Source organism: Mobula hypostoma, chromosome 15 (genome assembly GCF_963921235.1).
Source record: "Mobula hypostoma chromosome 15, sMobHyp1.1, whole genome shotgun sequence".
In the NCBI taxonomy this organism is placed as follows: Eukaryota; Metazoa; Chordata; class Chondrichthyes; order Myliobatiformes; family Myliobatidae; genus Mobula; species Mobula hypostoma.
The window spans coordinates 63,515,191-63,540,990 of record NC_086111.1 but is presented as its reverse complement, the minus strand read 5'-3'; the positions used below and the strand labels follow the sequence as shown (position 1 = coordinate 63,540,990).

General features: G+C 41.4%; 1 protein-coding gene across 11 annotated transcripts in view; it reads left to right on the top strand.

Moving 5' to 3' along the window:
• The window catches only part of atp2b2 (ATPase plasma membrane Ca2+ transporting 2), a 927,552-nt gene that overhangs the window by 794,823 nt on the left and 106,929 nt on the right, over nt 1-25,800 (top strand). For all 11 annotated transcript variants that reach the window (XM_063068192.1, XM_063068182.1, XM_063068188.1 and 8 more), the window contains 2 exons: nt 18,373-18,614; nt 19,975-20,209. In XM_063068192.1, coding sequence (XP_062924262.1) covers nt 18,373-18,614; nt 19,975-20,209 — 477 coding nt within the window. The remainder of the gene's footprint in view (nt 1-18,372; nt 18,615-19,974; nt 20,210-25,800) is intronic.

The window sequence follows — 25,800 nt, the reverse complement described above, 5'->3', positions numbered from 1 at the left end:
ACACCACAATTATAGGCCGTATCTCGGGTAATGATGAGTTTGAGTACAGAGAGGAAATTAAGAACCTGTTGGCATGGTGCGAAGGCAATAACCTATCCCTCAACGTCAGCAAGACGAAGGAATTGGTTGTTGACTTCAGAAGGAGTAGTGGACCGCACGACCCAATTTACATCAGTGGTGCGCAAGTGGATCAGGTCAAAAGCTTTAAGTTGCTTGGGGTCAATATCACAAATGACCTGATTTGGTCCAACCAAGCAGAGTCCACTGCCAAGAAGGCCCACCAGCACCTTTACTTCCTGAGAAAACTCAAGAAATTTGGCCTATCCCCTAAAACCCTCACTAATTTTTATAGATGCACCGTAGAAAGCATTCTTCTAGGGTGCATCACAACCTGGTATGGAAGTTGTCCTGTCCAAGACTGGAAGAAGCTGCAGAAGATTGTGAACACGGTGCAGCACATCACACAAACCAATCTTCCATCTGTGGACTCACCTTACACCGCACGCTGTCGGAGCAGTGCTGCCAGGATAATCAAGGACACGATCCACCCAGCCAACACACTTTTTGTCGCTCTTCTCTCTGGGAGAAGACTCAGGAGCTTGAAGACTCGTACAGCCAGATTTGGGAACAGCTTCTTTCCAACTGTGATAAGACTGCTGAACGGATCCTAACCCGGATCTGTGCCGTACCCTCCAAATATCCGGACCTGCCTCTCAGTCTTTTTTTTGCACTACCTTACTTTCCATTTTCTATTTTCTATTTATGATTTATAATTTAAATATTTAATATTTAATATTTACTATCGATTTGTACTCCAGGGAGCGGGAAGTGCAGAATCAAATATCGCTGTGGTGATTGTATGTTCTAGTATCAATTGTTTGGCGACAATAAAGTATAAAGTACTCTTAACATAATCTAAGATAAAAGCCCTTAAATAAAATATGAGCAGAATTTAACAACTTGACCTTCAAGCCAACTCCACCGTTCAGTCTGATGTTCTGTTTACACCTCATGTTTAGAAATTCAGTTAATAAATAGATGTTACAGTGTGATAATCAGCCGAGAATTGCTTATCAGCATGTGTGATTGAATGCAGTGTTTCATGGAGATAATGTGGCTTTAATCATGATCGAATCGAAGCCATTGTTAATTTGGCTGTTGGTGTGGGAGTCATACAGAGATTCACAGGTCCACCCATGCAGTCATAAAGTTCAATTTATTATTGTATTTTGCATCTGTGCACATCTCCTGCCTCTCTGGATCAATTATCAACCCTTGTTCCTATCTCTCCTAATAACAATAAACTGATTTGAATTTCTTAAAGTGTCCTTAAGATGGCCAAAAGGTCAGGGGTGGGTGACATTTTAAGACTGATATTTTTAATGATTGTGGCCTGACAATAGCATGCAGAAGTGAAACGTGTTCACATAATTCCCAAAAGGCCCTCACAGACTGTAGCTGATGTATGAAGGCAAAATGGTTCCCCTTGCTAAAGATAACATAGGTGCCTCTTTATGCCACATTAGCTTGTTTGGGAAACTGAAATATAATGAGAATCCCAATTGAAATGCTTCAGTTTTCAAGCAAAATTTGATTGTAGAGCTTGTCCATATGTTAAAATTAAATTCAGGTTTGAATGTTTTAGTAAATTGTTGAATATAATCAGATTTGTCAAAAAGAAATTGATGGAATCATTGTGCTGATGTCATCAATTGGTGATGACTCACTCAATTTCTTTATACTTTTACTTTGTTAATTTAATTTGCCTGACTTGGAGATAGCAAATGCTGTATTAAAACTGAATTCTACTTAGTAGCAGAGATTGATTTCCATGTAGCATTTTGTGTACAAAATGTAAATCCTGTCAACAACTGAAAAAGTATTAGTTTCGGGGTAGATGGTGTCATGGCATAATTCAGATGGAGAACTCTAAAAGGGTATCAGTGTGGTTGGTGCTCAACTCTGCACCCCTCAGACTTTATGGATTGATGATCAGGGTCATCGCCAGTGAGATAAATCTGAATGGAAAACAGTAGAAGTACTTGCTGAAGACAAGGATTGAGGTGAAGGATCAAAGATGAAAGAATGCAAAAAAAAGTCGTCAAGATGTGAGTGGGAAGCAGAATCAGGATTAAGTGTAATATCACTGGCTGATGTCGTGATATTTGTTGTTTTGCGGCTGCAGTACAATGCAATATATAGTAAAAACTGTAAATTACACTAAAAAAGTGTATATATTTCTATACGTAGATATATACATGAGTAGATATAACTCACCTTTGGGAGACTTCGGCATAGAGTCTTTCAGAAAATTCGCCTTATACCAAGCGGTCTGTGTCACCATCCTCCTTTATAGCTGTGAAGCTTGGGTGGAGGGAGGGTATCTACATATAGAAATATCTACACATATAGAAATATATGTGTGTGTGGGTGTGTGTGTGTGTAGATATATATAGATGTAGATAGATACATTAAAAAGTTAATTAAACAAGTAGTTCAAAAAGAGAAAAGAAAGTAGTGAGGTAGTAAACATGGGTTCAATGTCCATTCAGAAATATGATGGCAATGGGGGAAGAAGCTGTTCCTGAAACACTGAGTGTGTGCCTTCAGGCTCCTGTACTTCCTCCATGATGGTAGCATTGAGAAGAGGGCATGTCCTGGTTGATGGGGTTCTTAATGATAAGTGCCTCCTCTTTGAGGCATCCTTTCTTGAAGATGTCGTGGATCCTGGGGAAGCTGGTGCCCATGATGGGGGTGACTGAGTTTACAACTTTCTGCAGCTATTTTCAATCTTGTGCAGTGGCCCCTCATACCACATGGTGATGCAGCCAGTTACAATGCTCTCAAAGCTATACCTGTAGAAATTTGCAAGTGTTTTTGGTTGCATACTCAATCTCCTCAATCTCCTAAAGAAATATAGCCACTGCCATGCCTTCCTTGTACCTGCTTCAGTATGTTGGGCCCGGTATAGATCTCCAGAGATGTTGACACCCAGAAACCTGAAATTGGTCACCCTTTCAACTTCTGATCCCTGGATGAGCACTGATGTGTTTCTCTTGCGTTACCCTTTCTGAAGCCCACAATCAGCTCGTTGGTCGTACTGACATTGAGATCAAAATTGTTATTGTCACATCACTCAACCAGCTAATCTGTCTCGCTCTTGTACGCCTTCTCGTCACCATCTGAAATTCTGCCAACAATAGTTGTGTCGTCAGCATATTTGGAGATGGCATATGAGCTGTGCCTAGCCACATGGTCATGATTGTAGAGAGAGAAGAGTAGTGGGCTAAGCACACATCCTTGAGGAGGGCCAGTGTTGAGTTTCTGTGAGGTGGCAATGTTATTTCCGATCCGTACAGTCTGTGGTCTTCCGATGAATGGAACAAGGAGAAGAAATCTAAGGATTCATTCAAAACTTGCTTGGCAAGAGAATAATAGCTGTTATACATCTCAGAGCAGAAAATCAATATAAATTGGTATTTTTAGTCGTTTCTGGAGTTAGATTAGTTGCTTGTTTTTATGTACTGTGTGACAAGTACAAAGCTAGTTATAGATAACAATCATCAACATTCTTAGAATCATAGAGTGAAAGAAAATGACAGCACAGAAACAGGTCCTTCAGTCCATCTAGTCCATGCCAAATCTATTTAAACTGCCTACACCCATTGTCCTGCACCGGGACCATAGCCCTCCATAGCCCTACCATCCATGTACCTATCCAAACTTCTGTTAATCTTTGAAATCGAGCTCGCAGGCACCACTTGTGCTGGCAGCTCATTCCACACTATCATGGTCCTCTGAGTGAAGAGGTTTTCCCTCATGTGCCCCTTAAACTTTTCAACTTTCACCCTTAACCCATGATCTCCAGTTGTAGTTCCACCCAACCTCAGTGGAAAAAGCCTGCTTGTATTTACCCTATCTATTCCCCTCATAATTTTGTATACCTCTATCAAATCTCCTCTCAATCTTCAATATTCACAGAAATAAAGTCCCAACCTATTCAATCTTTCCTTATAACGCAGATCCTTCTCGGTAATACCCTTCTAAATTTTCTTTGTACTCTTTCAACCTTATTTACATCTTTACTGTAGGTAGGTGACCAAAACTGCACATGGTACTCCAAATTAGGCCTCGCCAATGTTTTATACAACTTGAACAAAGCATCGCATCTCCTTTACTCAGTACTCTGATTCTTGTAATCTCATCTTGTAAGCGACGTGCCCATCCACAGAAGTTGATGGCTACAGAGCAGAGTCATTGGTCAGTAGGTAACAGTAGAGAATAAGTACATGCTGGAGAAACAGCTTGGGCGTTAACTCAAAGGAAAGCCTTAATATGAGCATGTGGACTTGTTCAAGGGGCAGTCCTTGTGCTATTGTTGGGGAGTGGCTGCAGAAAATGACCAAAGAATTTTCTCCAATAGACCTAAATTCAGATCAGGCATTCTACTTTTTCTTTAGTTGGGAATTAGCAACCACCGAATGGTTTCACTAGGTGTCCACCAATAATATCACAGCTGTTCAGAAATTGCCATTTTTAAGTTTCCATATTTTTTTGAAAATAGCCCCTGTTATGACTGCAATTAAGTTAACTGTATGTCTAGAATCAGTTTGGGAGCATGAATGAAGATTATTTCTCCCACTGGAAATTTCAAATTGCATTGCACATGGACAAATAATGCTGCCATTTTGCTTATTGTGGTCACTTGAATTTTTTATTTCAGAGACCACAACAGGGTGGATGTGACTCACATATTGATTCCTTAAATCATCAGCAACACACACAAAATGCTGGGGATGCTCAGCAGATCAGGCAGCATCTATGCAAGTGAATAGTCGATGTATCGGGCCAAGATACTTCTTCGGGGCTGAGAAGGAAGGGGGAAAGATGCCAGAATAAAAAGGTAGGGGAGGGGAAAGAGGCTAGCTGGACATCGAGTGTTTACTCATTTCCATAGATGCTGCCTGACCTGCTGAGTTCCTCCGGCATTTTGTATGTGTCGCTTTAGATTTCCAGCATCTGCAGACTTTCTCATGTTTATGATAGGTGAAGCCAGGTGAATGGGAAAGGTCAAGAGATGGAGAAGAAAGAATCTGATAGGAGAAAGGAGTGCACCATGGAAAAAAGGGAGGAGGAGGGGACTTGGGAAAAGTAATAGGCAGGTGAGAAGAAGTACAAGGTCAGAGTGGGTAATAGAGGAAGGTCGGTGGGGAGGGGGGGAATTTGTTTACTAAAAGGTGAAATTGATATCATGCCATCGGGTTGGAGAATATCCAGATGGAATATAAGGTATTGCTCCTCCACCCTGAGGGTGGCCTCGTCTTGGAACAAGAGGAGGCCATGGATCGACACATTGAAACAGGGATGAGAATGGGAATTAAAATGTTTAGCCACCAGGAAGTCCCACTTGTGGCAATTGGTGCAGAGGTGCTCCACAAAGCAGCCCTCCAATTTACAACAGGTCTCATCAATGTAGAGAAGTCCACATTTGGGCACTCCAGGCACAGTAGACAATGTCCTCCCATAAGTGAGGAAGGAAGCAGTGAAATTTGTCCTTTTCCATATCTGTAGTGTCTGTTCCTTTTAGCTAAAGTGTTGAGCCTTCAGTTCTGACATCCTCCACACAGAATTAGAAACCTATGCCAATGTGATGAACTAAAATAGCACAACTGCAGTATTGTAAATAATTAAACTTTAAATGGAAAGTAAGGCTTCTTCCGGGATTTACATCAGCCAATGTATTAATGATTGAAGGAAGTAAAGTCATCTCGCATATCCCATCAGCAGAGAGTGCAGAGTACGTAAAGATGAACTTCCTGACTTGAAAAGTTACTGCTTCAAATAACTTACAAGAAAAATAATTACCATTGCATTTAATTCTTCTACAGAATTTCTAAGTTTTCTTTATACTTGAACATTGCTTCTCTCTGACCCAGGAGTTCCCAACCTTTTTTATGCCATGCGCCAATATGATTAAGTCATGGCTCCGTGGACCCCAGGTTTGGAACCCCTGCTCTGATAAGACAGAATGAAAGCGTTCCTGCAATTTAGAGCATTGTTAATTTTCACCTGTTTTGTGTGTCATTAGGGAAAGGAAAGAGGGTTGATTTTAGGAATGACAGACCAGGGTGGGGGAGTGGGGTGTGGTGTGGGGTGGGGAGGTGTAGCAGTTACTGAAAGGAACTTGAAGGGATCATTTCGATATTAAGATAGAATATTGGGGCTGAGGAAGGCCATGGTGCTGATTGTTGTTTGAGATGGGTGTAGTGAGGCAGAGGATGAAAAAGAGAACTACAGAAACAGGCAGAAGAAATGCTGATTAAACAAAGATGCGTGTAGTAGCAGCCAAACAAAGCCCATACTGGAGATCTGGAGTTGTCAGTAGTTCTCTTCTGGACACAACATATGAAATGGCCTTCCCTGTACAGCATAAAAACACTTTCCCCTCATTTTGCTGACCTGATCATCAAACTTACACACATCATGTCCCAGGCCAGTCCTGCATTAAAAGATTTCTGGATAAGATTTATTTCTTGAGTCTTCCAAAAGACACAATGGCTGGATTAAGATTCAGTGATGAACACTGTTGGCTTGTTGCTGACGAACAGATTAATTTAAATTTGCCCCCACAGTGATCCACTCAGTAGAGACTCCCAGGAGTCACTGAAAGGAACTCTTCTAGAAGAGGCACATCAAAATGTTCATTACCCACAACTTTCTGAATAGGATCCTTGACAGTCAGCTTCTGAAAGAGCCGGGTATGGCTGCTGTAAAAAGCTGCCAGTTAACTTGTTATTGGGAACGGGAGGAGAGCCGTAATGTAGGGATAACAACCTGCTCCTTTTTTTTTTACCTCAAAACATTTAAATTTTATAGAGAAGGCTGTAAATGGAGGTGTGGGAATTGGATTAACTGGGGTTACCTGAAATGAGGGAAGACATCCAAAGGTTAACCTGTGGTCTTGGGTCTTCACATTACTCTGAGGATGTTAACTGAAGGCTGCTTGACAGAGCCACCAGGTGACTGAAGCGTAAACATGTAGCAGCTGCAGTGCTCAAAGTGTCACAAACCCTTGTTCAATGTCGGAATCTCTCAGTCGGCAGAGATCGCAAAAAAAAAATGACATTGGACCTTAAAATGGAATTTGGCGGGACATGCTGGACCTGGTTTGAAGGTTTTCAATGCAGTTCTTCAACACATCAATCTGCCTTCACGTTGTCCAAACTGCTGGTTTTGCGGTTGTGGTTGTTTATTACCTGAAGCAGGTCAACCAGCAATACTCTCAGCTGGGTAACAGAATACAAAATCGTTCCTTGGAGGTTAAAAAGTTACAGCACAGATTGTAAGAAGTGCTGCCAAAACAGACTTTCGCCCAAGAACTGTAACCTCCTGTACAAAATAATGATTTTTTTATTGTATTCATTTAAAAGAGATACCAGCTTTTTCACATACTTTGTTGTTTTAGTGAAGTGCTTCAATAACTGTATGCATTGAATTGTGCTTAATGTGTTATAATTGTTCTGTAAGAAAAAATGTTCACTGCCCATTACGCCACTGCATTTAGGGCAGCAGTGAAGGTTCTCTATCTATAATGGTGTTCAGGGCTTCCTTCATCATGTCAGTAGCTTCATCTTGGTTTCCCTTCATGCAAGTCCCCAGTGGAGACCCAGGAATACTGTCGCACTCAGATGCAGAAGGGTTTATTCATATCTGTTTTTGTATCAATTTTGTTTGACCAATCAGGGTTGTTAGCCCTGAGCTGAAGCCATGAACCTGGAGGATCAGTGAACCACTTTTAGTCTGGTCTCTACCCTTTCACCTGTATGGCATGGGTGACCCCTACCAAGAGCCAAAGCATGCATCCCTGACTCCAGCCAACTTAACTCTCCGGGAAATTGAGGCACACAAACCTCCAAATCATGACAAGGTTGTGGTCCTCTTGGAGATCTGAAAAAATGTGACCTTTAATCAGCAAGAAGTTGAATAATCATCAAGTTGCTAGTTGTGGAAGAATTATTGGTCAAAATACAAAGAAAATAGTAAATTGTGCTGTGGAATTGTTACTGTCCATCTAGATCAGGGGTTCCCAACCTTTTTCTTATGCCTTGGACCAATACCATTAAGCAAGGGGTTAGTGGACCCCTAGTTAGGAACCCCTGATCTAGATAGAACCTTGGAAATGATTGACTTGAAGGGCCCATGTCACCAGAAATCCAGCAGTCTTCCTTTAGAAGGGTGATGTTCTGATGATGTGAATGCCAAAGTTCAAAAGTTTAAATATATTACCAAAGTACATATATGTCACCATTTACAACCCTGAGATTTATTTCCTTGTGGGCAAACACAGGAAGTACAAGATACACAAAAGATACAAAGGAAGACCACACCCAACAGGACAAACAAAACAAAACAAAACAAAAAAAATAAATAAGCAATAAATGTCGAGGGCATGAGTTGTAGAATCCTCGAAAGTGAGTCCATAAGTTGTGGGAACAGTTCAATGATGGGGCAAGTGAAGTTATCTCCTCTGGTTGAAGAGTCTGATGGTTGAACTGTTCCTGAACCTGGTGGTGTGAGTCCTGAGGCTCCTGTACCTTCTTCCTGATGGCAGCAGTGAGAAGAGAGCATGGCCTGGGTGGTGGAGATCCAGAGTTTAACTGATAGGTTATGTTTGCTGTATATGAGGGAGGTTTGAAGGTGCAGTGGAGATATATTTCAGTGATGCAGAATGGTAGGGAAATTACAACCAGAGCTCCACGGATGATCGAAAAGAGAGAATAAAATGGAGTAGGAAAACAAAAATTGTGCCAGGTCATTTATATTGGAGAGTGCCAGGCTAATGACACAAAGTTCAAGAGGCAAAAAGGAGTGGGACCTATCAGAGCAAAAGACAGTATTATCATGGGGACAGAGAACACAGAAAAAAGGACTAGATGTGAACTTCATCAAGGATGCAGATGTTATTGGATACCCAGAAAAAGAAGATGCAGCTGAGAGAGTAGATGGGTGAAAAATTGAAAAGAGGAAGAACAAGAGGGATTAGCTACATTTAAAGTCGATCAGTTACCTGGTCCAGATTATCATTTGAAACAAGGAAGGAAATTACAGATGTCCAGGACATAAGGTCCTAACGTAGTTAATGTTCAAAGAAAAGTAAAGATTTAACCTACCATCTGCAGACTAGCCTGCTTAACATAGTGGTAGGGAAAAGTCTGAAAATGATAATCAGAAAAAGAACTAGCAATCACTTAGACAAGTGTGGATTGCTTCAAGAAAGGATTTGTTTATGGCAAATCAAGTCTAATTGGTATGGAGTTTTTAGATTGCACAGTAAAGGGAAGTGCAGCTCATATGATAAATATGATTTTACAAAGGTGGTCGATTAATATAATGAGCTTGTTATCAAGAGTGAAACCTGTGGAGTACAAGAGGCCATAGAAGTATAGATATAAAATTGGTTATGACAGAAGTTGGAGTGCAGTGATAAAAGGTGGAGACTAGTGGAGTTCACCAGGGATTGCTACCCGTACCATTGTTTTTCTTTATGACTTGGAATAGAGTGTAGAGGGTATATTTCCAAATTTGCAGCTGTCATGAAGCCTGTAGTCATGGCAACTGTGAGCATGATAGAAATAGTCTGAGGAGACAGTGTGGTGGAATGGGTGAACAAGTGACGACTGTTCCTTCTAAGCTGTGCGGCAGCATGGCCACACAGTAACTGAGATGCTCCTGTGCACATAGCCTTTGTTGCCACACAGCTGGATTTGGACGTAGCTAGAAAAGGTTTATGAAACGTGAAAGATTTTCTTTGTTGTACTGTAGTTAATTATACCCTTCAATTAATAAATAAAATCAAAAGTATGTGATTTTGCAATTCTCATTCTAAATATTCATGGTATGCATATTACAAACAAAAACACTTAAAATGAAATGCAATGAATTTTTCAGGCCGTGTAAAAGTGACCTGCTCAGAACAATGGCTGGTCCACACAACTTTAAAAAAAAATTAGAGTGTTTGTTGTAGATAACATTGTAGAAGTAAGTGAAAAGAATTTTGAGGTAACACACACAAAAAGTGCTGGTGAATGCAGCAGGCCAGGCAGCATCTATAGGAAGAGGTACAGTCGACGTTTCTTTCAGTTAGTCCCAACGAAGGGTCTGGGCCTGAAACGTCGACTGTACCTCTTCCTAGAGATGCTGCCTGGCCTGCTGCATTCACCAGCACTTTTCGTGTGTGGCTTGAATTTCCAGCATCTGCAGAATTCAAGACAAGTCAAGTCACTTTTTATTGTCATTTGGACCATAACTGCTGGTACAGTACACAGTAAAAATGAGACGTTTTCCGGGACCATGGTGCTACATGTTTCCTCGTGTTTGAGAATTTTGAGGTGTTACATTCTAGTAGGAAGAGTGAAAAGAGGCCTTATAAACTAAATGTTAAAAGGGATACAAAAGCAGAGAGAACATGTGTGCACAGTTCATTAAAAGTAGGAAGGTGGATTGAGAAAATGGTTATTCAAAAATGGTATCCTAGTCTTTATAGAGATATAGTGTGTGAGAGTGATGAAATCAGTTCATTAAACACGGTTTAATCACAGTGCTCAAGCAGGCACACTTTGAGAAGGTTGTAAAACTTTGGAAAGGGTTTTGATGATATTTATCAAAAGGATTCCAGGAATAAAGGACTTTAGTTGTTTGGACACATTAGTGAAGTTGGGGTTGTTCTCTGGGGAGGATTATGAAGAGGTCTGACGGTGGTTTTTAATATTATGTTGGATATTGAATACCACCATTAAGTGCCTGTTCCAGTTGGGAGAGAGTACAGAAAGGAAAAGGATTGGCAAAACAGCCACAGGTCATATGTTGAAGGATAGTTTACACAGTGCAAATCAGCGAAAGGAGAGCATGAGACAAAACTGATAACAAGCATAAAAGGAAATCCAAAAATATTCCCTTAGCATGAGTGAACAAGAAAAGGCGTGGCACCAAACAGAGGAAAAGATGTAGGGATAGAGGGCACAGATAAAAAGAATTGGATTTGAACATCCTCGGTCTTCACCAAGGATGCCGATGTTACTGGACAACCAGAGAATGAAGATGTAGCTAAGACACTTGGATGGGCTAAAACTTGAAAAGAGGAAGTACTAGAGGGATTAGCTGCACTTAAAGTGGACCAGGTACCTTGTCCAGATAGCGTGTATCATTTGTACTAAGGGAGGAAAGAAAACAAAGGTGTAAAATGACTTGCAAGGTAAAGAGGAGAGGTGTTGGACTGGTTACACTGCTCTGAAATATTGGGTCAGTAAAACTCAATGGTTCCTTGCCTTTTTTCAGTACACAGACAGTGCCGTTAGTTCTTTTTAGGCTGAACATTGGTTGGATATTATTTGTGCCCTTGTTTTATCTGAGACTTTTCTCAAGTGGCCTCCCAGATGGAAGTGGAAGCTGATCTTGTTTGGAGTTTTCATGTTGAGGGGAAGTGATGCAGACGCTCCAAGATTCTCATTTTGGAAGGGAAGACCTTCAGAGCTGGAAGCAGAGCAAATTCAACAATTTCTGTAGCTGCTACTTAGGACAACTACTTTTGTGGCTGTTATTACCTGTCAATATGTCCTTTTGTCTTTGTGTTGAGCAATATTATATGGATGTCAAAGAAGACTTACATGGCATTCAGGAAGAGCAAAAGTCAAAGTACATTTATTAGGAAAGTATGCATGCAGGATACAATTCTGAGACTCATCATCCCAAAGGTAATCACGAAACAAAGAAACACCATGGAACCCATTCAAGAAAATATCAAGCAAAATAAAAGAGCAAATTGCACAAATGGCAAAAAGCGAGTGAACGTCACATAGAAGATCAAACGTCAACGCAGCAGTCCTGTAGCATTCAGTTTAGTTCAGCTCAGCACCACGCTGCTAGCCAAAGCAGTCCACAGGCATACTCTTTGTTGAAGTACCCCGGTCCACATCCATCACCTCGATCAAATCACTCAATAACAGCAAAAAAAAGGAATAACCAGAATCCAGGAACAGATGCAGCATGAACCTCAAAGACCTCTAAAACAAGTTCACAGACTCGCCAAGTGGATCCCAAGACTCCAGCACTTTTCCACAACAACAGATAGCGAGTGGGGGAGAAAGTCTGGTCAAACACAGGCAGAAGGCACCGAACACCTGCCCATTCTCTGCTCTCATCCTCGTCAACCTCAACCTTGCTCAACGCCTCAGCTGGAGAGAAGCAATGTAGTTGAACATGGGCTTGCGCCCAGTATCCAGGCTGCATATTCCACATCAAACCTCACCAGCTCCCACCAGATCCCTCAATCAGCCCAAAGACACACCTTCAAAATGTAAATCACAGGTTCTGATCGCTTGCAGTTTAGTAGTAGAATCATATTTGAAGGAAGAAGTAGAAGAAGTTGTTTTGTGAACTGTCAGCAGGACACCACCGTTGGTTCTGTTGTCCACCGGTGCCATTTTGAAAAGAGATAAGCGGATATTGGAACAGAAAATAGGATCAGGAACAAACCCTAAATGTTATCCACTATCTTGGCTTATTATCAATATTCAGTAACTTCTCTCAGCTTTCTTCCTCTTTTCCCTCAATCCCGCCAAACCTCAGAACAATATCTAATTCTACCTTGAATATACACTCAGAAACTGTATGCTTGTGGTCTTCTGCTGTAGTTCTTACACATCAGGGTTCAACATGCTGTGCATTCACTGATGCTTGTCTGCACACCACTGTTATAACACGTGGTTATTTGAGTTACTGTCACCTTCCTGTTAGCTTAAACCAGTCTGGCCGCTCTCCTCTGACCTTTCTCAATAACAAGGCATTTTTTGCCAACAGAAATGCCACTCACTGGATTTTTTTTCCCGCTGGTTTTGCAACGTTCTCTGTAAACTCTGGAGATCGTAATGTGTAAGAATCCCAGGAGATCAGCAGGTTCTGAGATACTCAAACCACCCCATCTGACACCAACAATCATTCCACAGTCAGTCACTTTGATCATATTTCTTTCCCATTCTGATGTTCAGCCTGAACACCAACTGAACCTCTTGACCATGTCTGCATGCTTTTATGCACTAAGCTGCTGCCACATGATGGCTGATTAGATATCTGTGTTAATGAGCAGGCGTAGATGTGTACCTAATAAAGTGGTCACGGAGTGGATTTAATGACTTGGCTTTTGATAACAGTGCATTCAATCAATTCACCACTCTGTAGAAGAAGAAATTTTGGACTGCAGTTTTTAACTTAGTCTTTTCAATGTCTTATCTTTAGACTTCCCAACCATCAGGGACATCTTGCACATAATCAGCCCAGTGTCGACAGAGTTTTGACAATTTCTATGAGATCCCCAAATGTGAAATAAAAATTCTCTGAGGAGCATAAGCAAAGTGGCAAATATTGGCAGGGATGCAGCAGGGCTGCCTTGTCACCTAGTTCAGGAGAGCCTGTTGTCACCTGTCATGGTTGCTCCAGGGAGTATTGATCACGGAGAGACAGGTGGAAGGTCATGCCTGCATGCTGACTCGCAGGAACACCGCGTTTATTTAGTTTGCAAGGTAGTGACTTCCTCCAGGGATCCTGTTAACGGTGAACAAGAATCTACAGTTTGCAAGGAAAGATGTTGGGCTCAATTATTCAGATACGTTCTTAATTGGGGAATACATTTAGATTCCTATCGGATACTGTAGCATGACTGTTTAAAACATGTTTCAGAAAGGCAACATTTTTTTCCTGAATGTGCATTTTCTGGACATATAAAAATGTATTTGAAGATATAAATAAACAAGCAATGGAATTGTATTGAGAATGAGAATTTGCTGTCAGCTTTATTACAATTAATTTAATTATGCTACCTCACATTACAGATGCTTCTCCAATACATTATTTATAAAGTGATGAATTTCAAGTTATTTGTTTGAATTGTCAAGAGGCTGGCACTGAATATTAACACAAAGCAATATAACTCTGATGTTGGAAATCTGAAATGAACGAAATGCTCAGCAGCTCGCAAGCATCTTTGGGGAGAGTTAATTCCAACTCATTGCTTTGAACAGATCTGAAAAGAAGTGCAAAGTTTTTAATGATGAGACGGCAAGGAAAAGGGGAAATATACATGCAATTGATTTCCCGGTTACCACCCGTTTAAACTCTACTTCTCATTCCCATTCTGACTTGTCAGTCCATGGCCTCCTCTACTGCCCTGATGAGGCCACACTCAGGTTGGAGGAGCATCACTTTATATTCCATCTGTGTAGCCTCCAACGTGATGGCATGAAGATCAATTTCTCAGACTTCTGGTAATTGCCTCCCTCCTCTCTCCTTCACCATTCCCCATTCCTGTTTCCCTTTCACAACTTCTCTTCTTACCTGCTTATCGCTTCCCTCTGGTGCTCCTCCCCCTTCCCTTTCTTCCATGGTCTTCTGTCCTTTCCTACCAGATTCCCCCTTGTCCAGCCCTTTATCTCTTTAACCAGTCAACTTCCCAGCTCATTATTTCACTCCCTCCCGCTCTCCTGGTTTCACCTATCACCTCCACCTTGTACTTCTCCCTCCCCTCCTCCCATCTTATTCTGAGTTCTCCCCTTCCTTTCTAGTCCTGATAAAGGGTCTCAGCCTGAAACACCAACAGTTTACTCCTTTCCATAGATGCTGCCCGACCTGCTGAGTTCCTCCGGCATTTTTTCTGTGTTGTATATGCAGTCTGTGCTGGGCTGAAAGGCAGAAGAGACCAAATGGTAAAAGTATTGAGGCACTTCATGGCCAACCAGAAAGGAGAGAGAATGATGGGAGAAGCAATCATCTTCAAGTTGAAGTTCAAGTATAATTGTCATTCTACCGTACAATGATACAGCCAAATGCAACTGCGTTACTCTGGGGCTAAAGTGCAAAACACAGTCACAGACAGCGCAAAGCACACATAAGAGAGCAAGCACAAAAGACATATCAGTGAAGTACAGTCACACAAAAAATATATATTCCAAGACCCTGAGTCCATGAATATTGCAGCAGTCCACAATCAACCCCAACATAGCTTGTCTTCTGCTAAGCGAACACTAGGGGGCAGCACAGACTCCAGCTTGGATACCACAGCACGCTATCTTTGGTGGAGCGCACTGACTCCAATGTTTTTCTCCTGGTCAGCTGTAACCTGTCGCCACAGCAGCTTGAGGCCCAGTGCTCGCTATGACCAAGGCCGCACAGCTCCCCGCCGTCTGCCAATGTCAGTGAATCAGACTTGCAGCATTCCGTATTAACAGTGTGGGCCTTGTGATCACAAGAAAAGTGACTGAGACAATCACTCACTGTTAGATTGCATACCTCTTTCGTACATTGACTCCTCCGATGCCTCTCTGATGCAGGCAGCTGTGCGATCCACACCCCAGTCCAGCTCCTTCGGATTCTCTGCCAACAGAAAGCTCGCTGATGGGGTAGTCCAGCCATTCTTGAAGCTCTTAATGTCTAGCAGGGTCTTACAATCATAGAAAATACATTTAAAAAGGGCAATAACACCTTTGTTCGACCCCATAGAAACTGCTGCGATCAAACGTGCTGCCATCTTAACATAAGTCCAGATTTATTTCAAAAGGTGCTGTACCCTGGTCAACAACATGAAGGCCTTTAGGGAAGTTCTGTGCACTTGGGAGTCAGTGGCAGCAGGTGAAATAGGAGATGCACCAAATGTGCCATAATAGGAGTCTGATTGGAGGTAGCTCCAGTTATGGGATACCAAACAATGCAGCAAGGCAAGAATAATTTCCATACCATCACAATCAACACATACACCCAGGCACCAACTTTACATGTGTACTATTGCCATTCACACAGGCTCTTTAACAAAGGCAGCAGAAATTTCCATCACGATTATAGTGCAAAAATTAAAATTTTGATTTCTTAGTTAGGGCAGAAATTGCCTTACAAGAATAACAGCATCAGCTGGTGCATGGAAGTGTCAGGTTCTCCACCTTATGTCGTGACTGGAAACGGCCAGTCCAATTTGTACCCGACATGATTTAATCTGGAAATGGTCTCTAGTGCAATTTTCTCAGGGTAAAATCAAAATAGGATTGTGGACCAGAGTAGGAACTGCTTTCCATTTGAGAGGCTGAAGTAATTTCCCATTTTCAAAATTATTTCTGTTTTGTTTTGTGGGGTTTTTTTTCAGAATTTTTAAGGTTTTTTGTATTTGTAGATATAAATTTATTTTTAAAAATAGATGTATTTAACCCTTTGCTTCTTTTTTAATCTTTGTTAAAATTGTTCAAATGAAAAGCCATGACAGCTTTGGTTGTAAAAGTGGAGCAGAGAGGTTCCGAAGGAGTTCATCAAGAACTATTTGACTTGTGTTGCCCATGTCAGCTGCTGCAAGGCCACCTTGGCCAGCGAGGTTAACCTTTCAGATCTGAAGACATTAAGTTGAGGTAAATGAGGAATGCAAAGTCCGGTTGGGTGAGCCCGGTTGGAAAAAATTCAGGCCAATGCCATTGATTTATGCGAATCATTCCAGGAATGAAAGAGTTAACATATGAGGAGCATTTGATGGCTGTACTCACTGAAGTTTAGAGGAATGAGGGGGAATCTTAGTAAAACCTGTCGAATGTTGAAATGCTTGGGCAGAGTGGATGCACAGAGGATGTTTCCAGTCGTTGGAGAGACTGAGACTAGAGGGCACAGCCTCAGAATAGAAGGACATCCCTTTAGGACAGAGATGAGGAGGAATTTCTCTAGCCAGAGCATGGTGAATCTATGGAATTCATTGCCACAGGTGGCTGTGGAAGCCAAGTCATTGGGTATACTGTATTTAATACAAGATAGGATCTTGATTCATATGTTCAAAGGTTGTGGGGAGGAGGAAAGAGGATAGGATTGAGTAGGGGCAGCCCCATAGCATAGTGGTTAGCACAATATTTTACAGTATGGGTGACCCAGGTTCAATTCCTATGGCTGCATGTAAGGAGTTTTTATGTTCTCCCCATGACTGCATGGGTTTCCTCTGAGTGCTCCAGTTTCCTCCCACAGTCCAAAGAACTTTGAGCTCCAGTTTCCTCCCACACTTTGGACTCCAGAAGATGGAGTATTTTCCTAGTCTTTGGTCTCTGATTTCCTCCCACAGTCCAAAGACCTGCAGGCTGGTAAGTTAATTGGTCATGGTAAATTGTCCTGTGATTAGGCTAGGATTAAATTGGAGGATTGCTGGACGGCATGGCTGAAAGGGCCGTAAAGTCCACCTCCCCCTCGTACCCCATCCATTATTTATTTATTTATATACACACATTCTTTTTCTCTCTCTCCTTTTCGTCCCTCTCACTATACCCCTTGCCCATCCACTGGGCTTTCCCCCCTCCCCCTTTTCTTTCTCCCTAGGCCTCCTGTCCCATGATCCTCTCATATCCCTTTTGCCAATCACCCGTCCAGCTCTTGGCTCCATCCCTCCCCCTCCTGTCTTCTCCTATCATTTTGGATCTCCCCCTCCCCCTCCCACTTTCAAATCTCTTACTAGCTCTTCTTTCAGTTAGTCCTGGGGCGAAGGGTCTCGGCCCGAAACGTTGACTGTACCTCTTCCTGGAGATACTGCCTGTCCTGCTGCGTTCACCAGCAACCTTGATGTGTGTTGCTTGAAATTCCAACATTTTCAGATTTCCTTGTGTTTAGCTCAATCTTTATTTACGAATGTGATTAACCTATTCAGTACAGGAACAAACTTAATGATCCATTGAGAAAATTCAAAGAATGCTTTCCTCTTTTGCCATTTTTAACAGCTAACTCAGAATCAGAATCAGGTTTGATATCACTGGCACATGTTGTGAAATTTGCTGTTTTGTGGCAGCGGTACATTGCAATACCCAGTAATAAAAACAATAAGTTATAATAAGCATTGTATATATCAAAAATAAATTAAGTAAGTAGTGCAAAAAAAAAGGAAAAAATTTCCAAGGAAGCACTCATGGGTTCATTATCCATTCTGAAATATAATGGCAGAGAGGAAGAAGCTGTTCCTGAAATGTTGAGTGTGTATCTTCAGGCTCCTGTACCTCCTCCCTGATGGTAGTAATGAGAAGGGGGCATGTCCTGGGTGATGGGGTTCTTAATGATGGATGCCATCTTTTAGAGGCATCACCTTTTGAAGCTGTTCTGGATTCTGGGCAGGATAGTGTCCGCGATGGAGCTGGCTGAGTTTACAATTTTCTGCAGCATCTTCTGATCCAGTGCAGTGGCCTTTCCAGAGGACGGTGATGCAACTTGTCAGAATGCTCCCCATCGTACATCTTTAGAACTTTGAGTGTCTTTGGTGACGTCCCAATTCTCCTAAAACACCTGATGAAATATATATGTGGGCTTGCTTTCTCTCTCTTCCAGCCTCCAGACAAGGACGTTGGTCTACCCCGCCAGGTTGGTAATAAGACTGAATGTGGGCTGTTGGGACTTATCTTGGACTTGAAGCAAGACTACCAAGCCGTCCGTGATATAACACCAGAAGAGAAGCTCTACAAAGTCTACACCTTCAACTCCGAGAGAAAGTCCATGAGTACTGTAATCAAAATGCCAGATGGAAGTTTCCGGATGTACAGTAAAGGAGCCTCAGAAATTGTCCTAAAAAAGTATGTTAAATAATATAGAACTATGCAAATAAAATGTTTTGCATGATTAATTTGTGTAATTTTTGTAGTAATTGTGTGTTTGTACTACTATTCTGGAAGTCACCATAATTAACCCTGAAAAATGTAGAAGAGTTTCAATATTGACAGCGTAATCTTTTGATGGAATCGATGGCGTTGTCTGAAAATATTGCAGTAATTAGATGTTCCTACTAGCTTTTGAAATTAGACTCCTTCCTTCCATCATGTAAGCACATTGTTAGAGCCTGAAAGAGAAATTTATGGATAACACCAAGATTGGCTGTGTGGTGCACAGTGAGGAAGGCTATCATGGCTTGCAGAGGGATCTGCATCAGCTGGGGAAAGCGGCTGTAAAATGACAGATGGAATTTAATGCAGACAAGAGCGAGCTGTTGCACTTCAGTTGAACCAATCAGGGTACGTCTTACACAGTGAATGGTGGGGCACTGAGGAGTGTGGTAGAACAAAGAGATCTAGGAATACGGGTCCATAATTCATTGAAAGTGATGCCACAGGTAGATAGGATCATAAAGAAAGCTTCTGGCACATTGACCTTCATAATTAATATATTGAGTACAGGAGATATGATGTTATGTTGAAGTTGTATAAGATATTGGTGAGGACTAATTTGGAGTATTGTGTGCAGTTTTGGTCACCTACATACAGGAAAGATGTAAATAAGGTGGAAAGACTACAGAGAAAATTTGCAAGGATATTACCGGGTTTCGAGGACCTCCGTTATGAGGAATGATTGAATAGGTTTGGACTATATTCCTCAGAACATAGAAGACATTTGATAGAGGTATAGAAAATGGTGTGGGGTATAGATAGGGTAAATGCAAGCAGGTTGAGTGGGACTGCAACCAGAGGTCATGGGTTAGAGTGAAAGGTGAAAAGGTTAAGGGAAACAAGGGATAACATCTTCATTCAGAGGATCATGAGAGCGTGGAATGAGCTGCCAGCACAAGTGGTGCATGCGAGCTTGATCTCAACATTTAAGGAATGTTTGGATAGGTACATGGATAGTTTGGTTATGTTGGCTATGGTCCCTGTGCAGGTCGATGGGAGTAAGCAGTTTAAATAGTTTTGGCATGGACTAGATGGGCTGAAGGGCCTGTTTCTGTGCTGTACTTCTATGACTCTATGATTCTATTTGGATGGCATCCTGTGGAGGGTCATCTTGAGAGGTATTGTGACGAACCAAGAGTGAAGGCCTGCATTGCTGTTTGTGTTCCAATTCCCATCTGTGCTACCCAGTTCTTTTCACTATGTCTCTGTGGTTTCATTGTTTTCATGTAATACACGTATTGAGTTGACATAGCAACACGTTTCTCTGCTTTAGATGCTCAAACATCCTAAACAGTGCCGGAGAGCCGCGGCCCTTCAGGCCTCGTGACCGTGATGAGATGGTGAAGAAGGTGATCGAGCCCATGGCTTGCGATGGACTGAGGACCATTTGTATTGCCTACCGTGACTTTCCAGGTAGTCCAGAGCCTGACTGGGAAAATGAAAGCAACATTTTATTAGACCTGACATGTATAGCTGTCGTTGGCATTGAGGACCCAGTGAGACCAGAGGTAAGCAAATAAAATTCTGACTTCCTGCTTGTTTTGCCGGAATATTGAATGCTGAGATCAAGGACATAAAGGTAAGATACAGATTAAGTCAAAGAAACCAAAGACGAAATTCAAGATTGGTTAATGTCATTTCCAGTACACAAGTGTAATGAAGTAGAAGTAATTTTTACTCCAGAACAAATGCAGCACAAAAAAAAACTATAAGATAAAGAAAACAACAATAAGAAAAACAATACTTTATACATTATTGTCGCCAAACAATTGATACTAGAGCGTACAATCATCACAGCGATATTTGATTCTGCGCTTCACGCTCCCTGGAATACAAATCGATAGTAAATATTAAAAATTTTAATTATAAATCATAAATAGAAAATAGAAAAGGGAAAGTAAGGTAGTGCAAAAAAACTGAGAGGCAGGTCCAGATATTTGGAGGGTACGGCCCAGATCCGGGTCAGGAATAAATATAAATACATAAGATAGCTTATATGCATTGACTGATTGCATATGCATAAAGTGACGCTGGACACGGGAGTGTCTGTACGTAAGGTGACTGGCAGGAAATGATAAAGTGGTGGTGGGGTGGGGGGGGAGCTGTGGTTTGGTTAATGGATAGAGGTGTTGATTAGCATTTCTGCTTGGGGAAAGTAACTGGTTCTGAGACTGGTAGTCCTGGCATGGATGCTACGTAGCCTTCTACCTGATGGGAGTGGGACAAACAGCCTATGAGCAGGATAGGTGGGATCCTTCGTGTTGTTAATGGGCCTTTTCAACCACCTTCCTGTATATATGCCTTTGATGGTGGATGGCCCATACGAATAACAGGATAACATCAATGGACTCGATTTCCAGTTTACATGTTACAATACTCTACACAGCTGCTATTTATATTTGCTAAACTAAGGCAACAAATAAAAAGTAGAATGCTTTATCCCTACAATACCATGTAAGGAATTCTGAAATAATACTATTCTTCTGTCCATTTCAGAAATGTCTATGGTAGCTGAAGGGCATCCTCTTTAAAGATTCAAATACAGAGTTGTAATTCAGGTTGTGCACAGGCCAGTCCATCAGGAATTCAAATCAGCTCAGTTTTTGTTAAAATATTTAACAATAGAAATGTGCTTTAATTTCTACTTTTGGTAGGTGTAGTGGCATTTGCACCAGGCTTTGAGGTGAGTGGTTCCGGGTTGAATCCGGCCGGCTCCTTGTATGGTTTCCATTTGCGCTGGGTTGAGTATTGCGCTAGCAGCTCGGCCTCGTAAAAAAACAGACAAAAATGCTAAATAAACAGCAAGGTTGCCTCCAGATGCACCACAAGGCGCGGAGAGGAACAACAATTTCTAATTTGGTTCCATGCTTATATATTTAGTCAAAGTACAGCGCAGTCCATGCTGAGCCATTTAAGCTGCCTATTCACCAGGACTATAGCCCTCCATTTCCCCTACCACCCATGTACCTATCCAAACTTTTCTTAAACGTTGAAATCGAGCTCACATGCACCACTTGTGCTGGCAGCTCGTTCCGCACTCTCACCACCCACTGAAGTGAAGAATTTCCCCCTCATATTCCCCTTAAACTTTTCACCTTTCACCCTTTTACCATATTTTTTTCTGCTCAAATGAAAGTAATCAGAACAATTGGTAATGTTTTTTCAGGAATGTGGATGAGCGTACAAAGCATAGAATTATAAATTCGACGAGTACTTAGTGGGTTCACATGACACTCAGATAGTTATATAAAATATAGGAGCTAATATAGCCAGTTAATGTTAGAAACATTTAAAAAAAAGACTTCTGGAGGTCTACCTGACAAAGAATTAATCCACTCAGACACAGTGCAATTTAGCAGAGTGCCAATAGGAATTAAAAAGTAATCAAAATAAAAAGAATCATAGTTTTGAAATTGTTCTTAGCAACAATGGGTTGATTCACCACGGAGATAATAAGAAGTAGATATATTGGGGCTGCTTAACTCAGATTTCCTCTGTTTCCTCTAGCTTTAGTGGTGTACTTTCATAGGGTATCTACGGAGCCAATGAATAGCCCAGGCAACAACATCGTTCTTCAACCAGTCATAATGAAGAACTCACATGCCTAGAAATTTAACGCTGCTTGGAAGCATTAGTCTGTTGTAATACACACAAAATATTGCAGGTCAGGCAGCATCTATGGAAATGGATTGTTGACATATCGGGCTGAGACCCTTCTTCCGGATTAAGGAGGAAGGAGGAAAGATGCCAGAATAGAAAGATGGGGGGTGGGGGGGGTGGGGGAGGGAAAAGAGGCTAGCTGGAAAGTGATACGCGAAATCAGGTGGGTGGGAAAGGATAAGGGCTGGAGAAGAAGGAATTCTGATAGGAGAGGAGAATGGACCATGGGAGAAAGGGAAGGATGAGGAAACCCAGGGGAAGTAGTAGGCAGTTAAGAAGAGGTAAAAGGTCAAAGTGGGGAATAGAGAAATGGTGGGGGGGAGGGGAGAAATTGTTAACTGGAGGGAGAAATCAAAATTCATGCCATCAGGTTGGAAGCTAGCCAGATGGAAATTAAGGTGTTGCTCCTCCACCCTGAGGGCAGCCTCATCTTGGCACAAGAGGAGCCCGTGGACTGATGCATCAGAATGGATCCATCCTTCAGGAGTGGATCCTGCCTTTGAAATTCGTTCTACTAGGTTGACTTTCAAAGGTCGGCTAGAATGCACTCTGCCATCAGTGGGAGAGGAATTTCAATGCAGTAGGAATTAACCAAAGTAGGAAGTTTAGGCAATAAATATAACTTGAATTTAAATGTCTACAGGAAGCAAGTTGTAGATAGTGAAATACAAATGGGGCTTCTGGAAAGTTTTCAAAGAGACTGGTTAATAAAAAGTAAAACAAATAGTTCAAATTATTTTAATTTACAAATTAATTTTTTTCAGCTTTTACAGCTGTGAAAACAATTCATCTTGCTTTTATTTTAATCAATAAAAGTTGACTTTGTATTAGTTGCAACAGCCCCAAGGTTTTCTGATATTTATAATCTGAAGTTGTTGGGCAAGATCCCCGAGTCCCAGACAGCAAAGCTGAGGCCAGGATTTCCATGGTGTTTAATAGCTTTTAAGTGTGCCTCATAATCGAAGTAAATGAAGAATAAATATTTTCTAAAATTTGAAGGTCGCTAAAATTCCATTGAAACTTATGAATAATCTCACAGAAAAAATCATCTTATAGGTAACTTCCTTGAAGTGCCTCCTACATCTCTTGTCTTAAAGGCCCAAGAGGAAATGTCCTCGTACGACTGGTTCCAACTTTGGATTCTATGTGCAGTCCAGCAACAGATTCAATGGTATTACTCTGTCAGGATAACTAGCACTGTACCTCTATTTTTCCACACCAAATGTATGAAAGTTTGGGTCTGTCTTCAGTTCCCACAGCTGAATGCTGGCAGATTAGAGCTGCTGACAGTTATCAAATATGAGCTGATCCAAAGGCCAACTTGACATTGGCGAAATTTTGTCCTCAGCCATTCTACCCCAGTCTAATGGTCAAATAAGACAAAAATGTGATACAAGAACCTAATCGTTAGGGTTTATTGGAAATGAAAAAAAAGAACAGACTGATTATTTAAGAGCATTTCTTGCCATTGAAGATCTTCACACAGCCCATACTTGTTTTGTTTTTGAGTTTTGTTGGACCTTCATATCCACATGATTCTCTTATAATTACATTTCTCCACACATCAATATTTTTATGTAGTGTTGTAGTTTCTCTCCACGTTGTTACTTAAGGCGGAAATACACGGTGGCCACTTTATTAGGTACAAGAGTGGAACCCAGTGTGATCTTCTGCTGCTGTAGCCCATCCACTTCAAGGTTCAACAGGTTGTGCATTCAGAGATGCTGTTTTGCATATCACTGCATGGATATTTGAGTTACGGTCAACCTTCTGTCAGCTTGAACCGGTCTGACCAATTTCCTCTGACCTCTCAACAAGAAGGCATTTTGCCCACAGAACTACCACTCACTGTATATTTTTTCCCGCTCGATTGTCTGTGAACTCTAGAGACTGTTGTGTATGAAAATCCCAGGAAATACTCAAGCCACCCCATCTGGCACGAACAATCATTCCACAGTCAAAGTCACAATTCTTCCCTATTCTGATGTTTGGTCTGAACAGCAACTGAACCTCTTGACCATGTCAGCATGCTTTTATCCATTGAGTTGCTGCCACGTGATTGGCTGAGTAGATATTGCACTAATGAGCAGGTGTATGAATGTACCTAATTAAGTGGTCACTGAGCCTAAGTATGTATGAGTGAAGCCACACATCTGCACCTTTTGACTTGTTTTTCTTTACCTCTTGGGCAGATTATATTCTTGTGAGGGACTCTCAGTTATTGCTTATAATGTCAAACAGTTGCTCCTGTGGACAACTAATGGCTAAGCTGAAACTTAACAGTGTAAGTAATGCCTAGGAAACAACGTGGGTATTTCTTTAGAACAGACTGATTATTTAATTTTTATAATAGTCTTTATGGTTGTTAAGTAGTAGAAAATTGTCCAGCTTTTTTTTTACACAAAATTACAGATTTGTAGGAGCTTCACCAGGATGTTGTCTGGATTGGAGGACTTCAGTTATGGAGATAGTTTGACTAGACTGGGCTTGTTTTTCATGGACCAAAGGAGACTGAGAGTGACCTGATAAAGTACAAATATTCTAAGAGGTGTAGACAGTCAAGACTTTTTTTCTATGTGGTTCTGGTTGTAAAGAGTTTTAACAAGGATATGAGGGTTTTTTTAAAACAAAGAGTTGGTTGATACCTGGAGGTCATTGCCAGAGTCATAAAACACTAAAGCGCAGAAACAAGTCCAATAACATGCTGAACTGTAATTCTGCCTAGACTCATCAACCTCCATCTGGACCATAGTCCTTAATACCCCTGTCATCCACGTACCTATCCAAACTTGCCTTAGATGTTACAATTGAACCTGATTGCACTGGCAGCTCATTCTAACTGTCATCAACCTCTGAGTGAAGAATTTCTTTTTCAGATTCCTCTTAATTATTTCAACTTCACTCCAAGCCTATGTCTAGTTCTGGTGACACACAACCTCAGCAGGAAAAAAACTATCCATTTACACTATCCATACCCCTCATAATTCTGTATACCTCAATAAGATCTCCCATCATTCTCCTACGTTCCAGGAAATAAAATCCTAACCTATTGAACCTTTGCCTCTAACTCAGAGACTTTCCTTCAAGTCCCAGCAGCATCCTTGTAAATTTTTTATGCACTCTTTCAAGCTTATAAATATCTTTCCTGCAGGTAGGTGAGCAGAACTACACAAAATGCTCCAAATTTTGTCTCATCAATGCCTTGTATACCTTCAGCATAACATCCCAACTTCTGTACTAAATTCTCTGATTTGTGAAGGACAATGTGCCCAAAGCTGTCCTTTCTACTCTGTCTACCTGTGATGCCACTTTTGAGGAATTATGGATCCGCATCCTGGATCCCTTTTCTCTATGGCATGCCTCAGTGCCCGGCCACTTTCTGCATAACCCCTATCCTGGTTTGTCCTGCCAAAGTGCAACATCTCACATTTATCTACAA